General features: G+C 43.1%; 1 protein-coding gene across 1 annotated transcript in view; it reads right to left on the bottom strand.

Moving 5' to 3' along the window:
• Positions 1–14,598: 14,598 nt before the first annotated feature.
• Positions 14,599–21,023, bottom strand: part of ADTRP (androgen dependent TFPI regulating protein) — a 77,949-nt gene continuing 71,524 nt past the window's right edge. Inside the window, exon 6 of the mRNA XM_065886011.1 lies at positions 14,599–14,849. Coding sequence (XP_065742083.1) covers positions 14,599–14,849 — 251 coding nt within the window. The remainder of the gene's footprint in view (positions 14,850–21,023) is intronic.

Here is a 21,023-nt window from a genome sequence, read left to right as displayed (position 1 = left end):
GAGCTATGTTCGAAAGCATGAGGTGCCACTGAAGACTTCTGACCAGAGAACTGTGATGATGATAACCAAAATTTGAAAAGATTACTCACATAGCTATGTGTGGAAAGGATTAGATAGATAGCTGAGAGAATGCAGAAAAACTAGTTAGGAGGCAATTCCAGTATACCATGTGTGCAGTGAACTGCCCCAAACCAAGGTAGTAGAGATAGACCAGGGCTGGGGAAGGTTTGCAAGTCAAAGAATATTATGTAAGGTAAGATCTCAAACATTTTTGTGGGGTTAGTAAAAAGAAGAGATTTAAGAAAAAGTGTGATAGGCAACATTACTGTTAACTTACTTTGTGTCCTGTATTTTATTAGCATTTTACATGTATTGACTTATTTAGTCTCATTCTCTGTGAAGTCGATACTGTTAGTATCCTTATTTTACAGGTGAGAAAACAGGCTTGGAGAACCTAGAAGGTGGCCCCCGGTTACCAGTTAGGCTACTGGCTGGGTGATGCTGTCCTGCACTGAGCTAAGGCACAGCAGAGGTGGAGCATATGTAAGAGGGAAGGGGAAGGCTTCCCTTACCCTTTTGCTTTTGGCCCATGTTATGGACTGAATATTTGCGTCCCCTCCAAATTCATATGTTGAAGCCATCATCCCCAAAGTGATGGTGTTTAGAGATGGGGCCTCTGGGATGTGATTAGGGTTACATGAGGTCATGAGGGTGTGATGAGATCAGCGCTCTTGAAAGAAGAGGAAGACAAAAAAATCTCTCTCTCTTTCTCCACACACACACACACACCAAGTAAAAGCCATGTGAGCTCACAGCAAGAGGTGCCATCTACCAGCCAGGAAGAGGGGCCTCACTAGGAACTGAATCAGGTGGCAGTTGGATCTTAGACTTTCCAGCCTCCAGAACTGTGAGAAATAAATTTCTGTTGTTGAAGCCACCCATTCTGTGGTATTTTGTTATGGCAGCCTGAGCACACTAAAACAGCCCAGCTGAGTGTGAGGTATCTGGGGAACATCTTAATGGTGATTTCTAGTAGGTATTTCAGTACATAATTGTGGACTCCAGAAGGGAGGTCTTTGTTGGAGAAATACATTTAGAAGCAGTCATTGAGTGGGTGGTAAGTGAAACCATGAGTTTGGATGTAATCCTGAAGAGTGTGAAGAATGAGAGGAGCAGAGGGCCATGGGATGGAGCTCTGAAGAATGCCTACATTTTCAGGGCAGGCGGAGGAAGAACCCCCCCGCCCCCAAAAGACAGAAAAGGAGTGGTCAGAGTGGTCGAAGGGAAAAGGAGGAGAAGGCACCGAATCCAAAGGAGGAGAGAATTTCACAAAGGAGGCAGTGCTTAACAGTGACTTGACCTCAGGCTGGGCAGTGAAAGCACATGCCCACTGAGTAAGGCAATTTGTAGGTAATTTCTGGCTGTGAAGAGAATAGTGTAAGATAGTACACAGGTAGGGCATCATTGAAATTTGAATTATAGATCAAGTTGAAATACCATTTGTTAAGTGAGGAAGTTACCTCAATGAAAAAGACTTTACAGGATGTTCAGTCTGTGTTGGTTGGAGGAATATGTGAAGCAGAAATGACAACAAAATGGAAAGTCTTTTTTCCTTCTCCTAAAAAATGTGTTTCCATATCTCTTTGGGAAAGAATACAGTTGGCTTTTAAGAAGATCTTAAGAATATGCATTCCTCTTGCATAGTTTGGAAAAACAAAATGGGCACATATCCCAGATACTCCACTTATGTTTCAGACAGAGTTTGGACGCTGGTCTAGCATTCCTGTGCCTTGTTCTTCTGCAAAAACTTGAACACGAGGGGTTAAGAGGAGAGAAGAGAGCTGGCTATCTTGTTGGTTATGCTAAAATGTACCGCTGTTCATAAAAGTGTTGGGAGTCTTTTAAGATAGTAGAGAGCAGAGACAGGCCAAAAAGACCATGTGATGGAGATCTTTAATCTTTCACTGCAGTTAATTAACAGCCTAAAGGAGAAAGGAAATGCTAAAAAAAAAAGTAAGTAAAACATAGGCATAGGGTCAAACAGTACACTTGTTGTAGAAGGAGATGATTATTATAATTAATGGTGATGCATGTGGATTATGTCAATTTGGGAAAGCTGTGTACTATTTCTTCTATTTTTCTCTCCTTCTGCAGATCTCTGCTAACTCAGCTACTCCTCTCTTCCACTCTGTTAACCTGGTCACTAACTGTCTTTATATTTCTGGTGTGTGTTGGCATGGGGGGAATCTAGATAGCTAGATATATGGCTATGGTAAGTATTTCTACAGTAGACAAATATCCCAAAATGATGAAAGGGGCTGGAAGATGTTAGCTGAATGTAATTCAAAATGTAACCAAGTTCATGGTCACCTGTGATTAAAGTGAACTAACATCCTTCCATCTAAAGATGGTCTTCCCCAAATATTGACTATTGTGCATTATCTAGCCAATTGAAGAATTACCAAATTTTAAAGGTGGAAGGGCTTTTAGGAATCAAATTTTCTAACTTCTTATTTTTACAGTAGAAAATTGAGGCCTAGATAGGTGAAATTATATCTCCAAGATCACGCAGCTGGATGGTGGCAGGGTCCAAATTAGCACAGAGGTTTTCCAGTAACTTACTGTTACTCATTGCATGTGGTATACATGTAACTAGAAGAGGTTAAATGTGCTATTATGTGTTCAGACACATTTAAATATTTTTTTAAAACTGCTCTCTCTACACTTAGGTTTTTATACAGAGACATGGGTTCAAAGACCTATTAAACTTTTACTTACATATCCTTAGACAACAAAATGTTGTTATTTGTAGAATATCAAACTAAATCATTGAGAACCTTACCCCTTTTATCCTTCTAAATCCTGCCTTTCAAAAGCTTCTTTGGTAACCTTTCACTATGATGATAAAGGAAATAACATCGTTAGCTTGACATAAACTCAAGTTCTCTTTGATAATCCTACCCAAGGAGGGTTCCTTGGAACACAGGGTGGTCTCTGAACTGTAACGGGGAGAACAGGAAGCAAAGAACACACAGAGGGGTAGAGCTGGTGAAAACTACAGGGCCTTGGCAGTGATCTCTCTAGCTCCTGCTTGGGCTTTTCTGGAGACTTTTGTCACCTTGAATATTCACTTTTGAAACTTGCTCTCAATTGCTGCTTATATGAGCCATGGCTGCTGAGCCTGTGCGTCCGGAGCCTGCGCTCCGCAACGGGAGAGGCCCCAACAGTGAGGGGCCCGCGTACCGCAAAAAAAAAAAAAAAAAAAAAAAAAAAATAGCAGTCATGTCACAGGTGCATGTCATTCTCTCTAACATCAAACAGACAGCTCATGTTCTTAGTTGGCATTGTTTCCCGTAGCTGAAGAATGGCCTCCCCTAGCAGGCCATAAGCCTCGTTAGTCATAATTCTCCATTTTTATTCTTCCTTTCTTATTTCCATCAGAACTTGTAGCATCAGTTGTCAAATCATTTATTTTCGTGAATGTTTATATTTACTGCTATTGTTTCCATTTGTCTTTGAAAAAAGCACTGTCAAAAGTTTGGATGTCATGCTCCAGTTTAGCTACTTCTTAACTCTGTGGCTACAACCAAATCACCTGACTTCTCAGAGTCTTGTTTTTTTCTCTATAAAATTAAAAAATTTATGCCTGACTTGCTGCTCCAATGAGATGAAATGAGATAGTTCTTGTCATTTTCTGGTAAGTATGATAAAAAATGCAAAATGGACCCCGAGATTCCAACCCCTGGTATACATACCCTGTGTAACCCCCTCTTCTTGAGTGTGGGTGACCACCTGTGAATATGATGGGATTTTACTCCTATGAATGGGTTAATAATCAGCTGACTCTGAGTTAATCGAAAGGGAGATTATCCTGGGTGGACTTGGCCTAATCAAGTGAACTCTTAAAAGAGGAACTGGGGCCTTCCTGAAGGGAGATATGAAGCCTGAGATACCCTGATGGCCCTGAAGAAGCAAGCAGCCTTGCTGTGAACTGCCCATGAGGGATGGACCTGTGGATATGGCAAGAACTTGAGTGTGGCATCTAGGAGCTGAGAATGGTCCCCAGCTGACAGTTGGCAAGAAATCAGGGACCTCAGACACACAGCTGCAAATGAATGAATTGTGTCTCCACCTGAGGGAGCTAGGAGACAGATTCTTCTCCAGTTGACCCTCCAGATAAGAATGCAGCCTAGCTTACACCTTGATTACAGCCTTATGAGACCCTGAATGGAAAGCCCAGCTGAGGCTATGCCAGAATTCCTGGCCCACAGAAACTGTGAGATAATCAATTTGTGTCATTTTACACTGCTAAGTCTGTGGTAATTTACTATGCAGCAGTAAAAACTAACACACTCAGTACCGAACACCAAGAGGTGAGGGGTGAAGGAAGTGGGTATTGTCTTTTCTTACCGGCCCCAACAGCTAGGGCACAGGCTTGGCCAATCAGACGTGCCCACCTAGAACTTTGAATCTGGAGGGAAGGATACAAAGACTCAGGTGCTGTAAGAGGTCAGCCCCAGAGAATGGCAGCAGTGGTGGCAGATTCCCAGTGGTGGCAGAGTCTGGGGCAGCTTTCAGACCACAAGTGACTGTGGCATGACTTCGGTTGTGCCACAAAGTCCCTTAAGTTCCTGACTGTTCTCCATGCTTTGGTGTTTATGTAAATTCTGTGAACTACTCTTTATCCTTCTAATACATTTATTTCCACTGCAATAGCCAGAAATAGCTTCTGTTACTTGCCACCAAGTATGTGGATTATTATATATCATATATGTAAAAGTGCTTTGTAAACTTTGACAAATAATATAAGCATAACTACCATTTTAATTATTTCTCTGCTTTCACTTTCCTTCAGGCTCATATGTCTGACTTCTGGCTCTCTTTGAGTTATTATAATTCTTGGTGTCAATCTGCATGCTGATATTCCAATAAATAAATGTGCCTTTACTCCAAAAAAAAAAATGGAAGTAATATGTAAGTCTGTGTGAAAATGAGACTATTAGCAAAAAAAAAAAAAAAAAAAAAGAACATTTAGGAACTCATAAGAGGGACTGTTTTCTGGGAATTTGTAGGGCTTATTTCGGCTTAAGGACATGCCTTCAGTAACACTCAAGGGTCAGACGGAGCAACCTCTGCCTGCCTTAAACCATTTAGAAAACATGTGTCTGCTACTGTGAGGATCTCCCGGCAAGATGCTTCCTTGACCGTTCTTCTGAATGGATTTGAGGCTTGGAAGCATATGTTGCAGTTGATTCAGATTCACATCTTCACTTGCAGTGAACCACAGATCTGTACACATCTTCACAGACTTCCTATATCCCTGCCACTGAAAGGTGCAGATTGGGGAATAAATGCAATGGAAAAAAATCATCTGTGAAAATAAATGATTGTAAAGCACCTCAGGGGATAGGAGTTTGGGCAGCTAATTACACGCAGTCCTTGCAGCCATGCTCTTAGTTTACACGTTAGGGTGTTGAGGCTATGAAAGTTTGATGATGGCTGATCTGATGGCTGATCTATTTGTTCTGACTGTCTAAACCCAGGACCATTGGGTTAGTTCACTTATGGCCACTGGGGCTCCAGGAATCCTTTATGCAAAAAGGCAGCCCTGTATTTTAAGGGAAAAGACTATAACCCTAACTTTCTCCACTTAAGACATTTGCATTTAGTCTCCAGCGAGGGGAAATGAGGTTTTTGCCTCTGAGCCGTGGTTGGAGAGCTCAAGGCCAACTTGGGGCTGGAGGCAGTCAGAGAACAAGAGTTCTCTTTAGAGCACAGAGAACGTGGTAGGAGGAAGAGGAGTTGGGCTGTCGCATGGAGCTTTGCTAAATAGCTTCCCCTGTAAAACAAGCAGAGGACTTCACTGAAGTTCCTGAATAGAGAAAAAGCTACCAACATGGCCTCAATAGAGAAAGCTGGAAAAATGAATAAACATAGCAACCTCGGGTAGCAGTTTACCTGTAGCGCTTGGAACAGAAATGATGATTGTATCAGAAAGCCAGGAACCAAGTGATAATCAGTGGGGAGACCGAGTGCATTGGTGGTAAAAGCAGCAGCTGCAGGAAAAGCAGAGCAAGGGCAGGAGGCCTGCCCTCTGACGTCACTGGCATCAGACCCAAACTGAGGTGGGTGACAGGTTTAGAGGAGCAGTCTAGAGGCGGTCCCAGGCCTGGCTGTATCTGTCCTGGAGGAACCTGTTACCCTGAGGTGCCTTATGTTGACTCGACATTAATGGTACATCCCCCAGCATGGGAGAAGACAGGGGGTGGCCGGGGACTTGGCAGTGTTTAGAGTCCCAATGGCATCTGTGTGGTCGCTTTATTTTGCAGGCATAGGCTTGGCTGCGAATAATGGTTGTGTGCCAGTTGATGCAGCAGAATCAACCTGGCAGTCAACCCCTCTGTATGAGGTCAGAGGAGCTCTGCATCTGTCCCTTCGGTTTGCGTTTATGAACATGGCCTGTGCTTTAGTCAGACCTCGTAGCTTTTAAATTTCCTATGAAAATGACGCTTCCAGTTAAGGATAATATAATTGCAGTATTTCAAGGCTCAAAAGTTAACAAACAGCTAAACAAAGTTTAAATTATATTCCTTGGTTTATATAAAAATGAATGTGTCTATATGTGAGGGACTTTATGTTTAGAAAAATTGATCACTGATTTATACACGCAGTTCACTTTATTCACATTAGTGACAAATCAGAACTGCAGTCTTTAAAGGTCATGAGAGAACAAAGGACACGGATGTTTGCAAATACTTTGATTATTGCTGGAACCTGATGTGACTGAAAACAGGCACTGTTCTAACGGGTATTCTGATTGGTTGTTTTGGTCAAAGCTTTAGTATGGCTGAGAGAGGGAGAATCATGGAGCCTGATTAGAAGCCCTCCTACCTACCAGGGAGTGACGAGTTGGCCAGGAATGAAAATATGAACAAGAACCATGGTGTGAACAAGCCAAGGGGGGCAGCAGCAACAGTTCTGTATTGAGCAGTTATTCAGTGCCAGCTACTGCACCGTGCTTCATGTATGTTACATCTTCTAATCGTCATGATACAATGTAGGTATTATTATCCCCTTTTTGTAAGTTAACAGTAACATACCTAAGGACACGCAGTTGGTAAGTGGTCAAAAGATGATGACAATGATGATGATGACAACGACAATGAAGATGAGAATTTATCTGTTTATCATGCCTTTCTGTTTAGAGAATGAATTACTACTAAATAAATAACCTCATTGGATCCCTGTAGTACATAGGTGATGCAGTTTTATTATTATCATTTCAATTTTTGTGTAGAAAAACTTGGACTGAAACTGTTTTCAAAAGTAATACTTACTAACATAATAAGACAAAGCTTCTTCATATTCATTGCAGATCCACCAATTTTTAGCTGTGTGACCTTAAGCAAGTTACTTAATTTCTGTAAGCCTCGGTTCCTTGTACCTACTTTTTGGAGCACAAGGAATGATTGTGATGATTATTGTAAGTTGTTTAGTATTGTTAGGGGTCGGTAAATATTAGTCTTTTAAAAATAGTTATCACTACAAGTTCAAAATTCCTTGGGCCTTTTTCATGGGATTTATTTTACAAACTTGTGAAGAGGACTTCTGTTTCTGTTTCTTGAGTTTATTTTATCGCAGTGTAGTTGATTTACAATGTTGTGTTAATTCCCACCATGCAGCAAAGTGATCCAGTTACGACAAGGTGCTCGTACCCTTGAGACAGTACCGTGGTGTAACCACGACAAGCTGGATTGGAGGAATATCGTCTGCTTATACTTTTTGTGTTTTTAAATACGTTTTCCTCAATATGTTGACTCAAGAACTACATGGTTAATGCCTCTTGTGTGCCCTTTGCCATGCAAGACATTGGCGATAAGCCAATGCACCAAATCTGGTCCTGCTTTCAAAGAACTTACAGTTCAGTGGGGCAGCCATTTATGTGGAGAATTACAATATGGTGTGGTGAGTGCATTTTGACCCAGAAGTTGCACTTCTAAGTATTTCCCTAAGAGAAAAGAGAACATATGTCCATAAGAGTCCTCGTACGGGGCTGTTCACAGCAAATTTATAATGGCTCAAACTGAAGTTCATCCAAATGTCTGCAGTAGGAAAATGGATAAACAGATTATGATATATGCATATATACTAAAGGCAATAAAAAGAATGAAACACAGATGCAAAGACATGGATAACCTCAAAAACATCATGCCCATGCTGAGGGAAAGAAGCCAGACACAAAAGAATACATACTATCTGATATGATTTCTATGACATTTCTGTAGTAGACAACACTATGGTGAAAGGGGTCAGAAACGTGGTGGCCTGGAGTTGGAGGTGGAGCACAGGTTGACTGGGAGGGGCACGAGGGAACTTTCTGCAGTGAGGAAGATGTTTTGTATCTTAATAGGGGACAGGAGTTGTGGGATAACATATGCAGGTGTATGCATTTATCAGAACTCATCAAACTGAACACTTAAATGCATTTCACTGTATATAAATCCTACCTTAATTTTTAAAAATTCTAAATACTTTGTTTTTTTACTACTGTAAATAATATTTTTGAACATTTTATTTTCTGAATTTTACTATTATTAAATAGCAAGATAATTTATCAATATTTCTAATATTGATAAATTCATTAATTAGTTCTGGTAGTGGGTTTTTTATAAAATTTTCTCTGGGTTCTACATATGGTAGATCTCCTTTAATCTTCCATTTCCTTTAACTGCTGCCTTGTGTTTTCCAATTTTGTCTCTCCATGCTACAGCTGGGATAATTTCTTTTGATCTGTAGTCTATTTCTCTCTAGTTTTGTCGATTCTGCTCTCAAACCCATCAATTGAGTTTTTAATTTATGTTTTTGTATTTTTCATTTCTAGATGTTCTACTTGTTTCTTTTTCAAATCTGCTAGGTCATTTTTTCAAGTTCCTATTTACTGCAGATTTTATGTTTTTATTTTTTTAAACATAGATATTTTATAACTTGCCTCTGATTATTCCAGGATCTGAAGTCTTTCAGGGTCTGTTTGTATAGTTTTGTATTTTTCTTTTGCTGCTGCTGCTTTCTCATCTGCTCTGTATTGAGCAGTTATTCAGTGCCAGCTATTGCACTGTGCTTCATGTATGTTACATCTTTTGCTGCTGCTTCTTGCTCACTGCCCATGAGACATCGTTTTGGGTGATTCCCGTGACTTGGGTGAGGAGCCCTTCTCCAGGCAGTCTTGCATTTGCCTCTCCAGACATTTAGGGGCACTGCCTCTCTGTAACCAATTCAAGCTAAAGTAATGGCTTGAAGTTTTCTGAACCACTCCTGGGTTTTGAATTTATGCTATAAATTCTCAGAGGGCTCGTCACTGGGTAGAACTACGCGAGGACAGATTTTGTGTGTGTGTGTGTGTGTGTCCCTTCTTTGCTCTATTAAGACATCTCTGTCTTTGGACTGTTGGTTTTTTTTGGGAAATGGGGAGTGAGGGGTAGGTAGTTTTACTTCTTTACCTTTCTCCTGTAGGTTCTCCCTTTGGGATTCTAGGTTAACATAAGAGGTGGTATCTAATATTAACTTTTCACCCTGGGTGGACCCTGAGCTTTGACTTGTCTCTCTTACTCTGTGAGATCTTCAAAACAGTAACACAAGTCCCCCAGCATATGTCCTCAGGGCAAAAGGTTTTGGTTGTTTTTCTTGCCTTTCTGGGTTCTTGGAGTCTCTTAGAACTTGGTCTGGTAATTCCTCATTATCTTGTCCTTCCTTTGATGCTTTTAAGGAGATTGGAAAATTATTTTATAAATTTTTAGGAAAATTATCTGACACATTCTTAGCAGGAGGGTTGGTGCAAATGGCCCAGCTCTTTATTATTGGAAAAGGGGGAAAATGAAATTTGGAACATTTTTTAATGGTCTCTTTTTCACCATTTCTGAGTGTAAAAGTATTCCCCTAAATTGGTAAATTTAATTATGTTTACATATGTCTACATAGTGAATTTTTAAAATTCTGCATGGCAAGAAAGAAAAGAAATAAAAAAGAAATCACAAAGGAGACCAGTAATAAACATTCAACAAATGGAGAGACGCATTTGAAACTCATATAAATAAGCTCATACTCAAAGGAAAGAAAGGACTGGTTTTTAAAAATATATTTAGAGCTATACATTATTATTGATTAAAGTATAATAAATTACTTCAAAACTTAACAGCTTAGAACAACAAACATTTATTATCTCTCAGTTCCTGAGGATCGGGAATCTGGGAGCAGCTAGCTTAGCTGGGAGGCTCAGGCTCAGTGTTTCTCATGATGGGATTGCAGTCAAGCTGTTGGCTGGGGCTACAGTCTCATCTAAAAGCTCAGCTGGGGCTAGAGGACCCACTTCTAAGGTCATTCATGTGACTCTTGGCAGGAAACCTCACTTCCTTGCTGGCCACTTGCTGGAGGCGTAGGTTCCTCAGCACTGGCCTTCTCCATCAGCAGCTGGCTGAGATTGCAGCTTATTTCCTTCAGAGTGAGGAACTCAAAAGAGGCGCACCTGGGCTTCCCTGGTGGCACAGTGGTTGAGAGTCCGCCTGCCGGTGCAGGGGACACGGGTTCGTGGAAGATCCCACATGCCGCGGAGCGGCTGGGCCTGTGAGCCATGGCCGCTGAGCCTGCGCGTCCGGAGCCTGTGCTCCGCAACAGGGGAGGCCACAACAGTGAGAGGCCCGCGTACCGCAAAAAGAAAAAAAGAAAAGCGCACCTCCAAGAGAGAAGTACAACATCTTTTACAAGCTAATCTTGAAAATGACATACCATCACTTCTGCCATATTGGTATTGGTTCACTCAGACCAACCCTGGTACAGCCTGAGCGGGGCTGCACAAGGATGTGAATATCAGGACGTGGGGGTCATCTGGGGCTATCTTGGGGGCTGCCTGCTACAAGTGCCTACAGTTCAATAAGGAAAAAAAAACCCTCAAAACAGAAAAATGGAAAAGAGATATAAAAGTCTGTTCATAGAAATATATATAAATTATACATACTAAAATATCTTAAACATAAAAAGATGCTCATCCTCACTCAAAATAAGAATAATGTAAATTAAAACTATATTGAGATACTGTTTCTACCCATGGGATTGTATAACCCACTGTATTGTTGAGGATTTGGGGTAACAGGGTCTCATATCTTGTCAGTGAATGTAGATATTGGTAAAACTTCTATGAGGAGTGATTTGGCAGTAACTATCAATAGTAAAAAAAAACACACATTTCCTTTGATCCAACAATTCCACTTACAGGAATTTATCCTAAATATATGCTGGCACATATGCAAAATGGTATCTGTATGAAGATCTTTACTGCAGCATCCACTTATAATAGCAAAAGATTGGAAACCATCTGAATTTCCATCAATAGGGAACTGATTACATAAATTATGGTAGTATACATATAATAGAATTCTTTTAATCTCTTAAAAACGAATGAGGCAGCCCTCTTTACACACAGTTATGATTTTCTCCAACATGAACTGAAAGATGTGAAAACAAGGTGCAGAACAGCATGTCACTACTGTGAAATATATATATATATATGCTTGTACATGAATATAGTATCTCTAGAAGCATACGCAAGAGATTGGAATTGTCGTTTGCTTTTGTAGAGGGGACCTGGGTGGCTAGGGAATTAAGGGTATGAGAGAGACTTCCTTTCTATGCATTCCTGTTGTACTTTTTGAATTTTATAATATGTGCATGCATTAACCACTCAAAAATAATTAAAATATTTTAAAAAGTAATAACCTGAAATGATGGTGCCCTAAGCTAAACTGGTGTCAGTAGAAACAAAGAGAAGTAGAATTGGCAGGACATGGTGAGTAATTGGAGTGGTGAGTAGGAGAAGGAAGTGTCCAGAAAGGTGCTCAGATTCCTGCTACAGGCACCCAAGAGGATAGAAAGGTAGAGAACCTAAGGGTATAGCTCTTAGAAGAAAATATATATATTTTATAAGACAATTAAGTTTTATAGAAAAGCCGCATTTTAAAAAACTAAAGCCTCTTGCTTTCTGTACTGTTCAATAAGCTTCTTGTAATTAGAGATTATATTTTAAATTTCCTTGTATCTCTTACAGTACATAGTATGGTCTCTGACTTGTTATAGATGCCCAATAGATATTTGTTAGATAAATGTCTGAAAATTAATTTTTAAAAGTGTGTTTTATCTTTTCAGAAGGATTTATCTGCCCAGATATTTGCAGAGTGTGAGCCTCAAATAAATTGAAAATAAAATATCTCATCATCTCTTTATCCGAGGGCGAGGGATCACAGGTGGAGAAAAGGTGAAGTTCATGCAGCAAGTTGCTCATGAGAACAATGCATAGGGCTTTCAAAACATAAGATAATTTGTTTTAACATCTCTAAGAAAAGGGAAGCGTAAATTTAGCCAGCAGAGGGCTCTCATCATTCCATTTAATTGTAGGCCTAGAACTATTCATGAGATAGAGAAAAGTGCAGTTGAAGACCAGAAGAGGGTATATATCCTTTCCCACTCCATTGACTTTATACTACCATTGTAAGGACATCCTGCCAAGTCATCTTATTACAAGATGAGAGAATTGAAACTAGCAAACTTGCTTTAAATACTCTGTCTCCAAATGGCAAGGAGGGGCTCCTTGTCTTTTGTTAATTGAAAAATGAATTTCTCTCTGATGCCCTATAATAAGGCAAGGACCGCGTGGGAGGTATTCCCATATGCCTGGTGGAAAGAAGTGGGGAGTTACAGTGAGGCCTAATGTAAGCTACCTGAAGTGGTGATGTTTGCTGAAATTTTAGTGCTTTATGAAGACTTAGAGGGTTCTAAAACCTAGGATTGCTGGAGTCTATGGCATTTACAGTTTTTCATTGCCTTCTCCCATTTTTATATTGTTGGGTCACTCGTAATGGTCTCCTGTTTGTATTTTAAGTTAGGGAATGATTGGGACCCTTTTGTGGATTTTGTGAAGTCATGCAGACAATAAGTTAGATTTCCCATTAAAATCTTCTGACTCCTGGTGCCCCCACTGGCTGCTTTGTGCTCTGTGATTTCACACTGAATCCACCAAGGTCACAAGTGACAACCTATAAATACATCCCTCCTTGGATTAATAGAGCCTTTGAGTTAAGAGAGCAGAGAAGGAAATGGATGTTTATTGAGTGCCACACACTGGGCTGTGTTCTAGGTTCATTATTATAGTCCATCCCTAAAGTAACTCTAACACAAGGTAAGTATTGCTCCCCCAATTTATATAGGAGGAAACCCAGACCTGAAAGGTGGAATGAGTCACCCGAGATGGTAAATGTTGTGGGCGAACTGAGTTTTGCCTACCCGTGAAGCTCATCTTCTTTCTGACATTGCAGTAGCCCTCATAATGTGAGCGTATACCTTGGGTTTTCTTTATCCTCTGGCTACCCAGGGATTCCTCTCCCCAGGCCATTCAGGGGTCTTTGGAAGCGTAGCTCATTGGTTGAGCAGTGTGTTCCGTGGCCTCTGCAGTGTATGCTGAGAGTGCGGTTTAATGGTGATTGCAGCAACATCACAAGGCCCCTCCACCCAGGTGATAGGAAAGGGAGGGGTAGTGTCCCCCAGCCCTCCGTCATCCGGAGTGCAGGGGGCAGTGACAAGACCCTTGCAGGTCTCTTGCAGTAACCGCCATGGTTTGGCCATGGCTGTTCTCATCCCAGACACTAACGTTCTCTGACCGTGGGATAGTCAGCAGGTAAACACAGGCAGGGTGCATGAGCCACCAGAATGATTGTGCATATTGGTCATTTGTGTTGAGCTTGTGTAAGAATGGGCTTTGCCCCCAGGAGGAAGACGAGAGGACATATGCTTATGGATTTGTCCTGACCCCTTTACACCTTCTCACCCAGTTCACCTGATAAATAGTGTCACATGAGCAGGATGGTAGTGTGAGGCTGGTTATAAAATCTGTAGCCATGGAGGGCAGTGGCCTTTAGCACCTCAGTCCGGAAGCCACACCCAAGACCATGGCCTCGTGAGCATCATTAGAACGTGTGAACATGTGCCAAAGACAAACCTCTGCAGTGCAGACCCAGCCTCTTGCAGCCTGGCCCCTAAAGCAGAGAGTTTTGAAACACCAAGTCCCCTTATGGTCATGTGTGGAACAGTCTCAGAGTTTAATTTTCATAGCAAAACTCATACTATTAGATATTTTCAGAAATCTGTTCCACTGAATGGACTCATCTGAGGGAGGACAGACTGTTGTTTCCTTGATTGGATGATGTGGGATTCGGGGAGACTCTTGAATGAAGAAAGGGGAGAGAGAGTTTGTCACACGGAAGCTGAGGGCTTATTACAGGCCTGTGAGTCACAGGGGCTGCAGGCAGGTGATGGGGAGAGGGGTGAGTGAGTGCGGGGCCGACGTGGAGCGGAGCCTGGGAAGGGTGGGGTGCAGACAGGGAGGGAGGAAGTGAAGCCTGGGAAGAGGAAAGGCAGAGGAGTGAATGAGGCTAACCAGGATTCTCCAGAGAAGCAGAACCAAGAGGGCTGTGCGTGTGTGGAGAGAAGGAGGGATGGAGAGCGAGAGGGAGAGGTTTCAGGGAGGTTGGTTCATGCTGTTGCGGAGGTTGGCAAGACCTAAATCTGCAGGGAGGGCCGGTGGGCTGGAGACCCAGGAGAGCCCAGGCGGCAGTCAAGCCCAAAGGCCAACTGCTGGCAGACTTCCCCACGGCTGCGGCTGCGTTCTGCCAGTCTGGAATTTGTCACCCCTAGGGAGCTGTGCTGAGATCGGCGGATAGACGTGAGAAAGCCCAACCGGGACGGTCCGGAGAGGACTGCAGCATCCTCAGAGCCTGGCCCCTCACTCTGCCTCAGGGTCACCTCTGACACTGCGTGCGAAGCAAGCAGTCGATTATGCCACAGGTCTGCCAAGCACTAGGATGGCGGGGTTTCAGAAGGCAGCTAGGGTAGAAGACGGTGGCTCTCCCAGGAGACGTTTAAAGCAACTGCAACTTCTTGTATTCAATCAGACCTCAGCTGCTGCCATTTCCAAATAATATTCGATGAGAATTCCCGTTTATCAGTGCTTCCAACTTTGGCTGCACGTTGGAATGACGTAGAGGTGTTTGTAAAACTCCCAATGCCTAATCCATAGCCGAGAACAATTCAGAATTTCTCGAGGAGGGATCTGGGCATGAGCACTTTTATAAGCTCCCCGGGTGACTCCAGGTACACAGGTGAGGCTGAATAGCTCTGCCATATGCAGCTCCAGCAGCTTTGTTCTATGGTTGACCCTGAGTAGCACAGATTTGAGCGGCACGGGTCCGCGTTTATACGGATGCTTTTCTGTAGTAAATACGACAGTACTACATGATCTGCTGTTGGTTGAATCTGTGGATGTGCAATAGTGAACACAGAGGAACCTCGGATACAGAGTGCTGACTATAAGTGATATACAGATTTTCCACTGTGTGGAGTCGGCGCCCCTAATCCCTGCATTGTTCAAGGGTCAGCTGCATTTCCTTCCCCACCTCCCCTATGTGAGGCTCCCCCAATGTCCATTTAACCCGTTTCCATGGCCATTCGAGCTGCTAGGGCTCTGGAAAGGGAGTTTTCCACAATAATGTGATTTTCCTGGGGCCTGCACTTTCTCACATTGTATCAGAGGGTTTAAAATGAAAATGTTTAACGTTTTGACCTTGAGGAGCCAGCAGGAAGGGTTGATCTTCTAGACATCATGAAGGAAGCAGAAGCAAGATTTGGTAGAAGTTACATGGTATAAAGAAAAGGGGGCATCTGAACTGACCAGACTGGGCTTGGGCTCCATTTCTCTGGGGTAATTCTTCCTTGGGCAAATTCATCAGCGTCACTGAGCCTGTTTCTTTATCCTTAACATTGGGATAATAATGTCTGCTTTTCAGATAGGGAGGGACTAGAGATAATGAATAAGTAAATGGCTATCCTGCAGTGGGCGTTCAATAGATGGTATAAACTGCTGGTGACTGCTTGACTTAAGACAGACAAGACAGAGGAATTAAAAGCCAAAATTTGATGTCCCGTGACCTCTGACCCTCAGTTCTCTCATTTGTAAAACAGGGATAATGTGTTGGGTTGGCTAGCATCCCCCCAGTATTAATGTCCACTTGGAACCTCAGAATGTGACCTTATTAGGAAACGGGGTCTTTGCAGGTGTGATCAGTGAAGGATCTCGAAATGGAATCATCCTAGATTTAGGGTGGGCCCTAAAACCAATAACTCATGTCTTTATACAAGAAAGGAGAGGGGAATTTGGACACGGATTCCAGATTTCCTCTAAGGTAAGAGACACAAAGACATACCAAGTAGCATGCCATATGAAGATGGAAGCAGAGGAGTGATGTGGTCACAGGTGAAGGATTATCAGAAGCCACTAGAAGGAAGGATTCTTCCCTGGAGCTTTCAGAGGGCACATGGTGCCGCGGACACCTTAATTTCAGGCTGTTAGCCTCTGGGACTGTGAGAGGATAAGCTTCTGGGGTTTTTAATCCACCTGGTTTGTGGTCCTTTGTTATGGTAGCTCTAGGAAACCAATTTAGGTAGTAATATAGTACTTCTGGGTTATTGCAACTATAAATGAATTTATATTGTAAATATAATTAAATTTAGAAATGGTAAAATTTTAGCTAACTGTTAATTAGGATTATTTAGATATTGGATAAACAGCCTAGTCTGATGATATTCTGTGCTAGGAGCCAAGGCCGCTGGCACCTGGAGGGTCTTTCAAGGGTGACCGTTTGAGAGAGGGAGTGAAATAACGAGTGTTGCATGTAGCAGGGGGCCACGTGAGAGGCGGTAAGGCAGTAAGTAAAAATCAAATTGTCCCCTGCCCTGGGCTCGTCCGCCCACCAGTCAGGGGAAAAGGGCTCCCTGCCCTTTGATCTCAGGTGCACTAGCACAACCCCTTGTGACGCACGCTCAGCTCGTTTAGATTTCGCTGGCTCTCATCCTTGGACACCCGCTCCTGGAGTTGTGATTTCAATCTCTGTCCCAATAAGCAGCCACAGACCAGAGATTCACGTGCACATGACATTTTCGTTGAACCCACTGGAATGTATGGCAAAGTCTCCCTTTATCATTGTTGATACAGTCACACAAGTAACCCCTGCAAATACTCCATACCTAGGGTCTAATGTGGCTCCCAGGTGGGCCCGGGAGAGGTTCATCTGTACGTTGGAAGAATATTTTGCAACAGGTCTTTTCTTTCTCTTGACGTGAAGCTTACCCAGAAATCCACTTCGCTGGGCGGGAAGACTGACTGAATTGGCTGCAGATCTCTTGGCCTCTTCCTCTGACTTGGGTGATATAAGGGCACTAAAAGGTCATGATGGCAGGAAGTCTGGCAGAGGAAAATATAGGCAGTGCCAATGCAATTTATTTTACAGTAAAAAGAATTTTAGTTAACCCCGTGACTTTAAAAATTGGCAAAGTTGAGTCAATGCATGTACATAAAATGTCGACACGAGTGCATTTTAGAATTTAGTTAGAAAATTTTTCAAATGGAGTAAAACGTGCCTAGATTGAGAGTTTTCAGAACCCTGTACCAGATTCCTGGCAAAGTAGAAGTCGTATAGCATTTGTTTTCCTAACTCTACGTCATCTAACTTCATAATTTGAATCTTAATAAAATTAAGTGTTGAGTGAAAACAAATCCCAAAAGTATAACCAAATATATTGGCTCAGGCCAGACTTGAGCCTCAGCGGAAGGTTTTGTAAGCTCTTGTAGTGGAAGTGTTTTTTCTCTTCTTCCTGTCAGCATCTCAGAGGAGCTGAGTCTGGCAGAGCAGCTGCTAACAGAATGAGCTGGAAAAACAAGGCTTGGTTCTGCATTCCCAAAGGTGCTGCAGGATGAAAGGATACAAATCCCAAACCCTAATGCAAAGGCCTGGGTGATGGCCACCATGTTCCTGCCCTCAGGCCATGACATGCATATGGCCAGGGCCATACACGGTAGTAGGCACTTTACCATTACTTGTTCAGTGAGTGAATTAATCCTACAGTACAGTGGAGTGCAGTGTTGATCAACTTATTGGTTGCAACCCTATTGTTGTATTAAGAAATCAGTTTAAAGGACTTCCCTGGTGGCGCAGCGGTTAAGAATCCGCCTGCCAACGCAGGGGACACGGGTTCGAGCCCTGGTCCCGGAAGATCCCACATGCCGTGGAGCAACTAAGCCCGTGCACCACAACTACTGAGCCTGCGCTCTAGAGCCCGCGAGCCACACCTACTGAGCCCGTGTGCCACAACTACTGAAGCCCGTGCGCCTAGAGCCCATGTTCCGCAACAGAGAAGCCACCGCAATGGGAAGCCTGCGCACCGCAAGAGCAGCCCCCGCTCGCTGCAACTAGAGAAAGCCCGCGTGCAGCAAGGAAGACCCAACACAGCCAAAAATAAATAGATAAATAAAATTTAAAAAAAGAAAGATATTGTGACCATTAAATTGATTTTCTTTTTTTGGCTGCAGTGGGTCTTCCTTTCTGCACGTGGGCTTTCTCTAGTTGCAGCGAGCGGGGGCTACTCTTCGTTGCGGTGCGCAGGCTTCCCATTGCGGTGGCTTCTCTGTTGCGGAGCATGGGCTCTAGGCTCACGGGCTTCAGTAGTTGTGGCACACGGGCTCAGTAGGTGTGGCTCGCGGGCTCTAGAGCGCAGGCTCAGTAGTTGTGGTGCATGGGCTTAGTTGCTCCACGGCATGTGGGATCTTCCCGGACCAGGGCTCGAACCCGTGTCCCCTGTGTTGGCAGGCGGATCCTTAACCACTGCGCCACCAGGGAAGTCCCACAATATCTTTCAAACAATAGGATAGAAAATAATAGGATAGAAACTAAAGTGGTCTGTCACACATGTTAAAAGTGTGTGTGTGTGTGTTTTGTGTGTGTGTGTGTGTGTGTGTGTGTTTCTGCTGAGCCATGATGTAAAATGTATTTCTGAAGGCATCAGAAGCTCTTCAGGAGCCAGTGGAATCTATTTTTCTCTTTGCTGTCTCCTCTCTTCTTAGGTATGGTGACAACCCAACAGTAACTTCTCTCCCCAGCCATAAAGCAGGTTTAAATTCTTGTAGTGCCAGCTAGTTAGTCAAGACTGGAATCATAAAGTGTGGCATGTCACAGCTGTGCCTCCTCTTTCCACTCCTTCAAAGGGATGTAGAATTTTGCTGACCCATCAGTGGCTAAGATCACTGTCTATTCTATATTGCGGTACTCTAACCATAGATTAGCTCTCTTAGGGAGGGGTGAGAGTCAAGACACACATACCTAACCATTTCTTGGCAGCCACGTGGTAAAGCACTGTGAACTCGGTAAGGTTTGTCCTCCAAGTCTGCAGCTGACCCTTTCTATACCGTTCCTTTTCTCACAATATCCCCATTTTTATTCTTCCAAGCATGCTTCCTCCCATATTAAAACTTGCTTTTAAATAATCAAATAACAGGTATCATCTGTGAGGAAGGGGTTAACGGGCACCTAAAGGAAAATAAATTCAGATCTAAATGAGATTTTAAAGATCAGTCTCCCTGATTTGGACCCTAGTGGCCTATAGGCTCTCCTTGGGGTAATCAGGGTCATTCTAATAGTCCGATCTGGAGTGTCACCTGCATGCAATCTTTATTCTGCAGGCCTTCCCTCATCTTTTTTTTTAATCAAAATTTATTTTTCCTGGGCTTCCCTGGTGGTGCACTGGTTGAGAGTCCGTCCGCCGATGCAGGGGACGCGGATTCGTGCCCCGGTCCGGGAAGATCCCACATGCCGTGGAGTGGCTGGGCCCGTGAGCCATGGCCGCTGAGCCTGCACGTCCGGAGTCTGTGCTCCGCAGCGGGAGAGGCCACAACAGTGAGAGGCCCGCGTACCGCAAAAAAAAAAAAAAAAAAAAATTATTTTTCCTGTGTCCCATTCTATCAGTATGCTTTCCACTGCTGGATCACATGAAATTATAATATGATCATCATTGTCAATAGGATCCTGGGATTTAAGATGGAGAGAGTATCTTAAATGAAACAGTGAGTCTCATGTTGGGAATCTCAGCTTCTGGGAAAGGAGGAAGCTATTTGGTGATTACGCCTGTAAAATTAATAAGTTGTTAGTAATTCTCAAGTCAGCCTGTATGTATTTTCATTGCTTCCTAATGGTATGGAATTAGGCCTTATTGGGGATACAGACAACAGCCTGGCCTCAAGGAGTTTGCAGTTAAGCGAGTGGAATGGGGAATCTTGGATGCCAAGCACTTGCATCCATCACTTTAAATAATATTATTTAATCGCAGTAGGGATTATCTTATGACTTTAAGGAACCAAGGCTAAGAAACGTAAACTGTTTTCCCCGGGGTTCTATATAAATAGTGAGTGGTGGAGTCAGGATTTAAATTCAGATCTGGTCTGGTTCTGATGCCTGTGTTCTTTTCAGCATTCCACATTGTTATGGACACAGAAGCCAAGAGAGAGAGGTGAAGAGAGCAATAGAAGTCTGTGTGGGGCGGATGTGGCCTCCTATGGGAGTTTAGAGGAGGAAGAGCCCAATGCCCTGGACCAGTAAGAGAAAACTTTTTAGGAGAACTGGGAAGTAGCACTCAGATAGGGCCAGAAGCCAGGAAGGACAGCTTATCTGATAGTAGCTGGAAGAAGAGAGGTCTTTCCAGGTAGGATGACCAATAAAGGAAAGGCTTGGGAGTAGGAATAAGAATGTGCTGAAGAACAGAAGGGGGGGAGATCTGATTAAGGGAATGAAAATTATTCATGTGGGCTGCCTTCTCTTTTACTGTATCTTAATTCAGTTGAGCGAGGGGGAGTCATCGCAGGAGATGGTTTCCCTCTAAGGGACAGGAGCTCAGGATGCTCAGCCTTCCACACAGTCTTACCTGGAACCACTGCCTCTGAGAAGGATGTTCCGGGTCCCCAAGGAGAGGGGCCTTTCTCTAAAGTCCTTGATGATGCAAGTGGTGAGCTTCCAGGGAGCCAGGTGTTTCTTTCTTCCCTTTTTGGAATCCAGGCCAGTTTCAATTTACATTACACAGCTTAATCCACAGAAACAGGAGCCAGA

This window comes from Phocoena phocoena, chromosome 10, assembly GCF_963924675.1.
Source record: "Phocoena phocoena chromosome 10, mPhoPho1.1, whole genome shotgun sequence".
NCBI lineage: Eukaryota > Metazoa > Chordata > Mammalia > Artiodactyla > Phocoenidae > Phocoena > Phocoena phocoena.
This window is presented reverse-complemented; position numbering and strand designations above follow the sequence as displayed.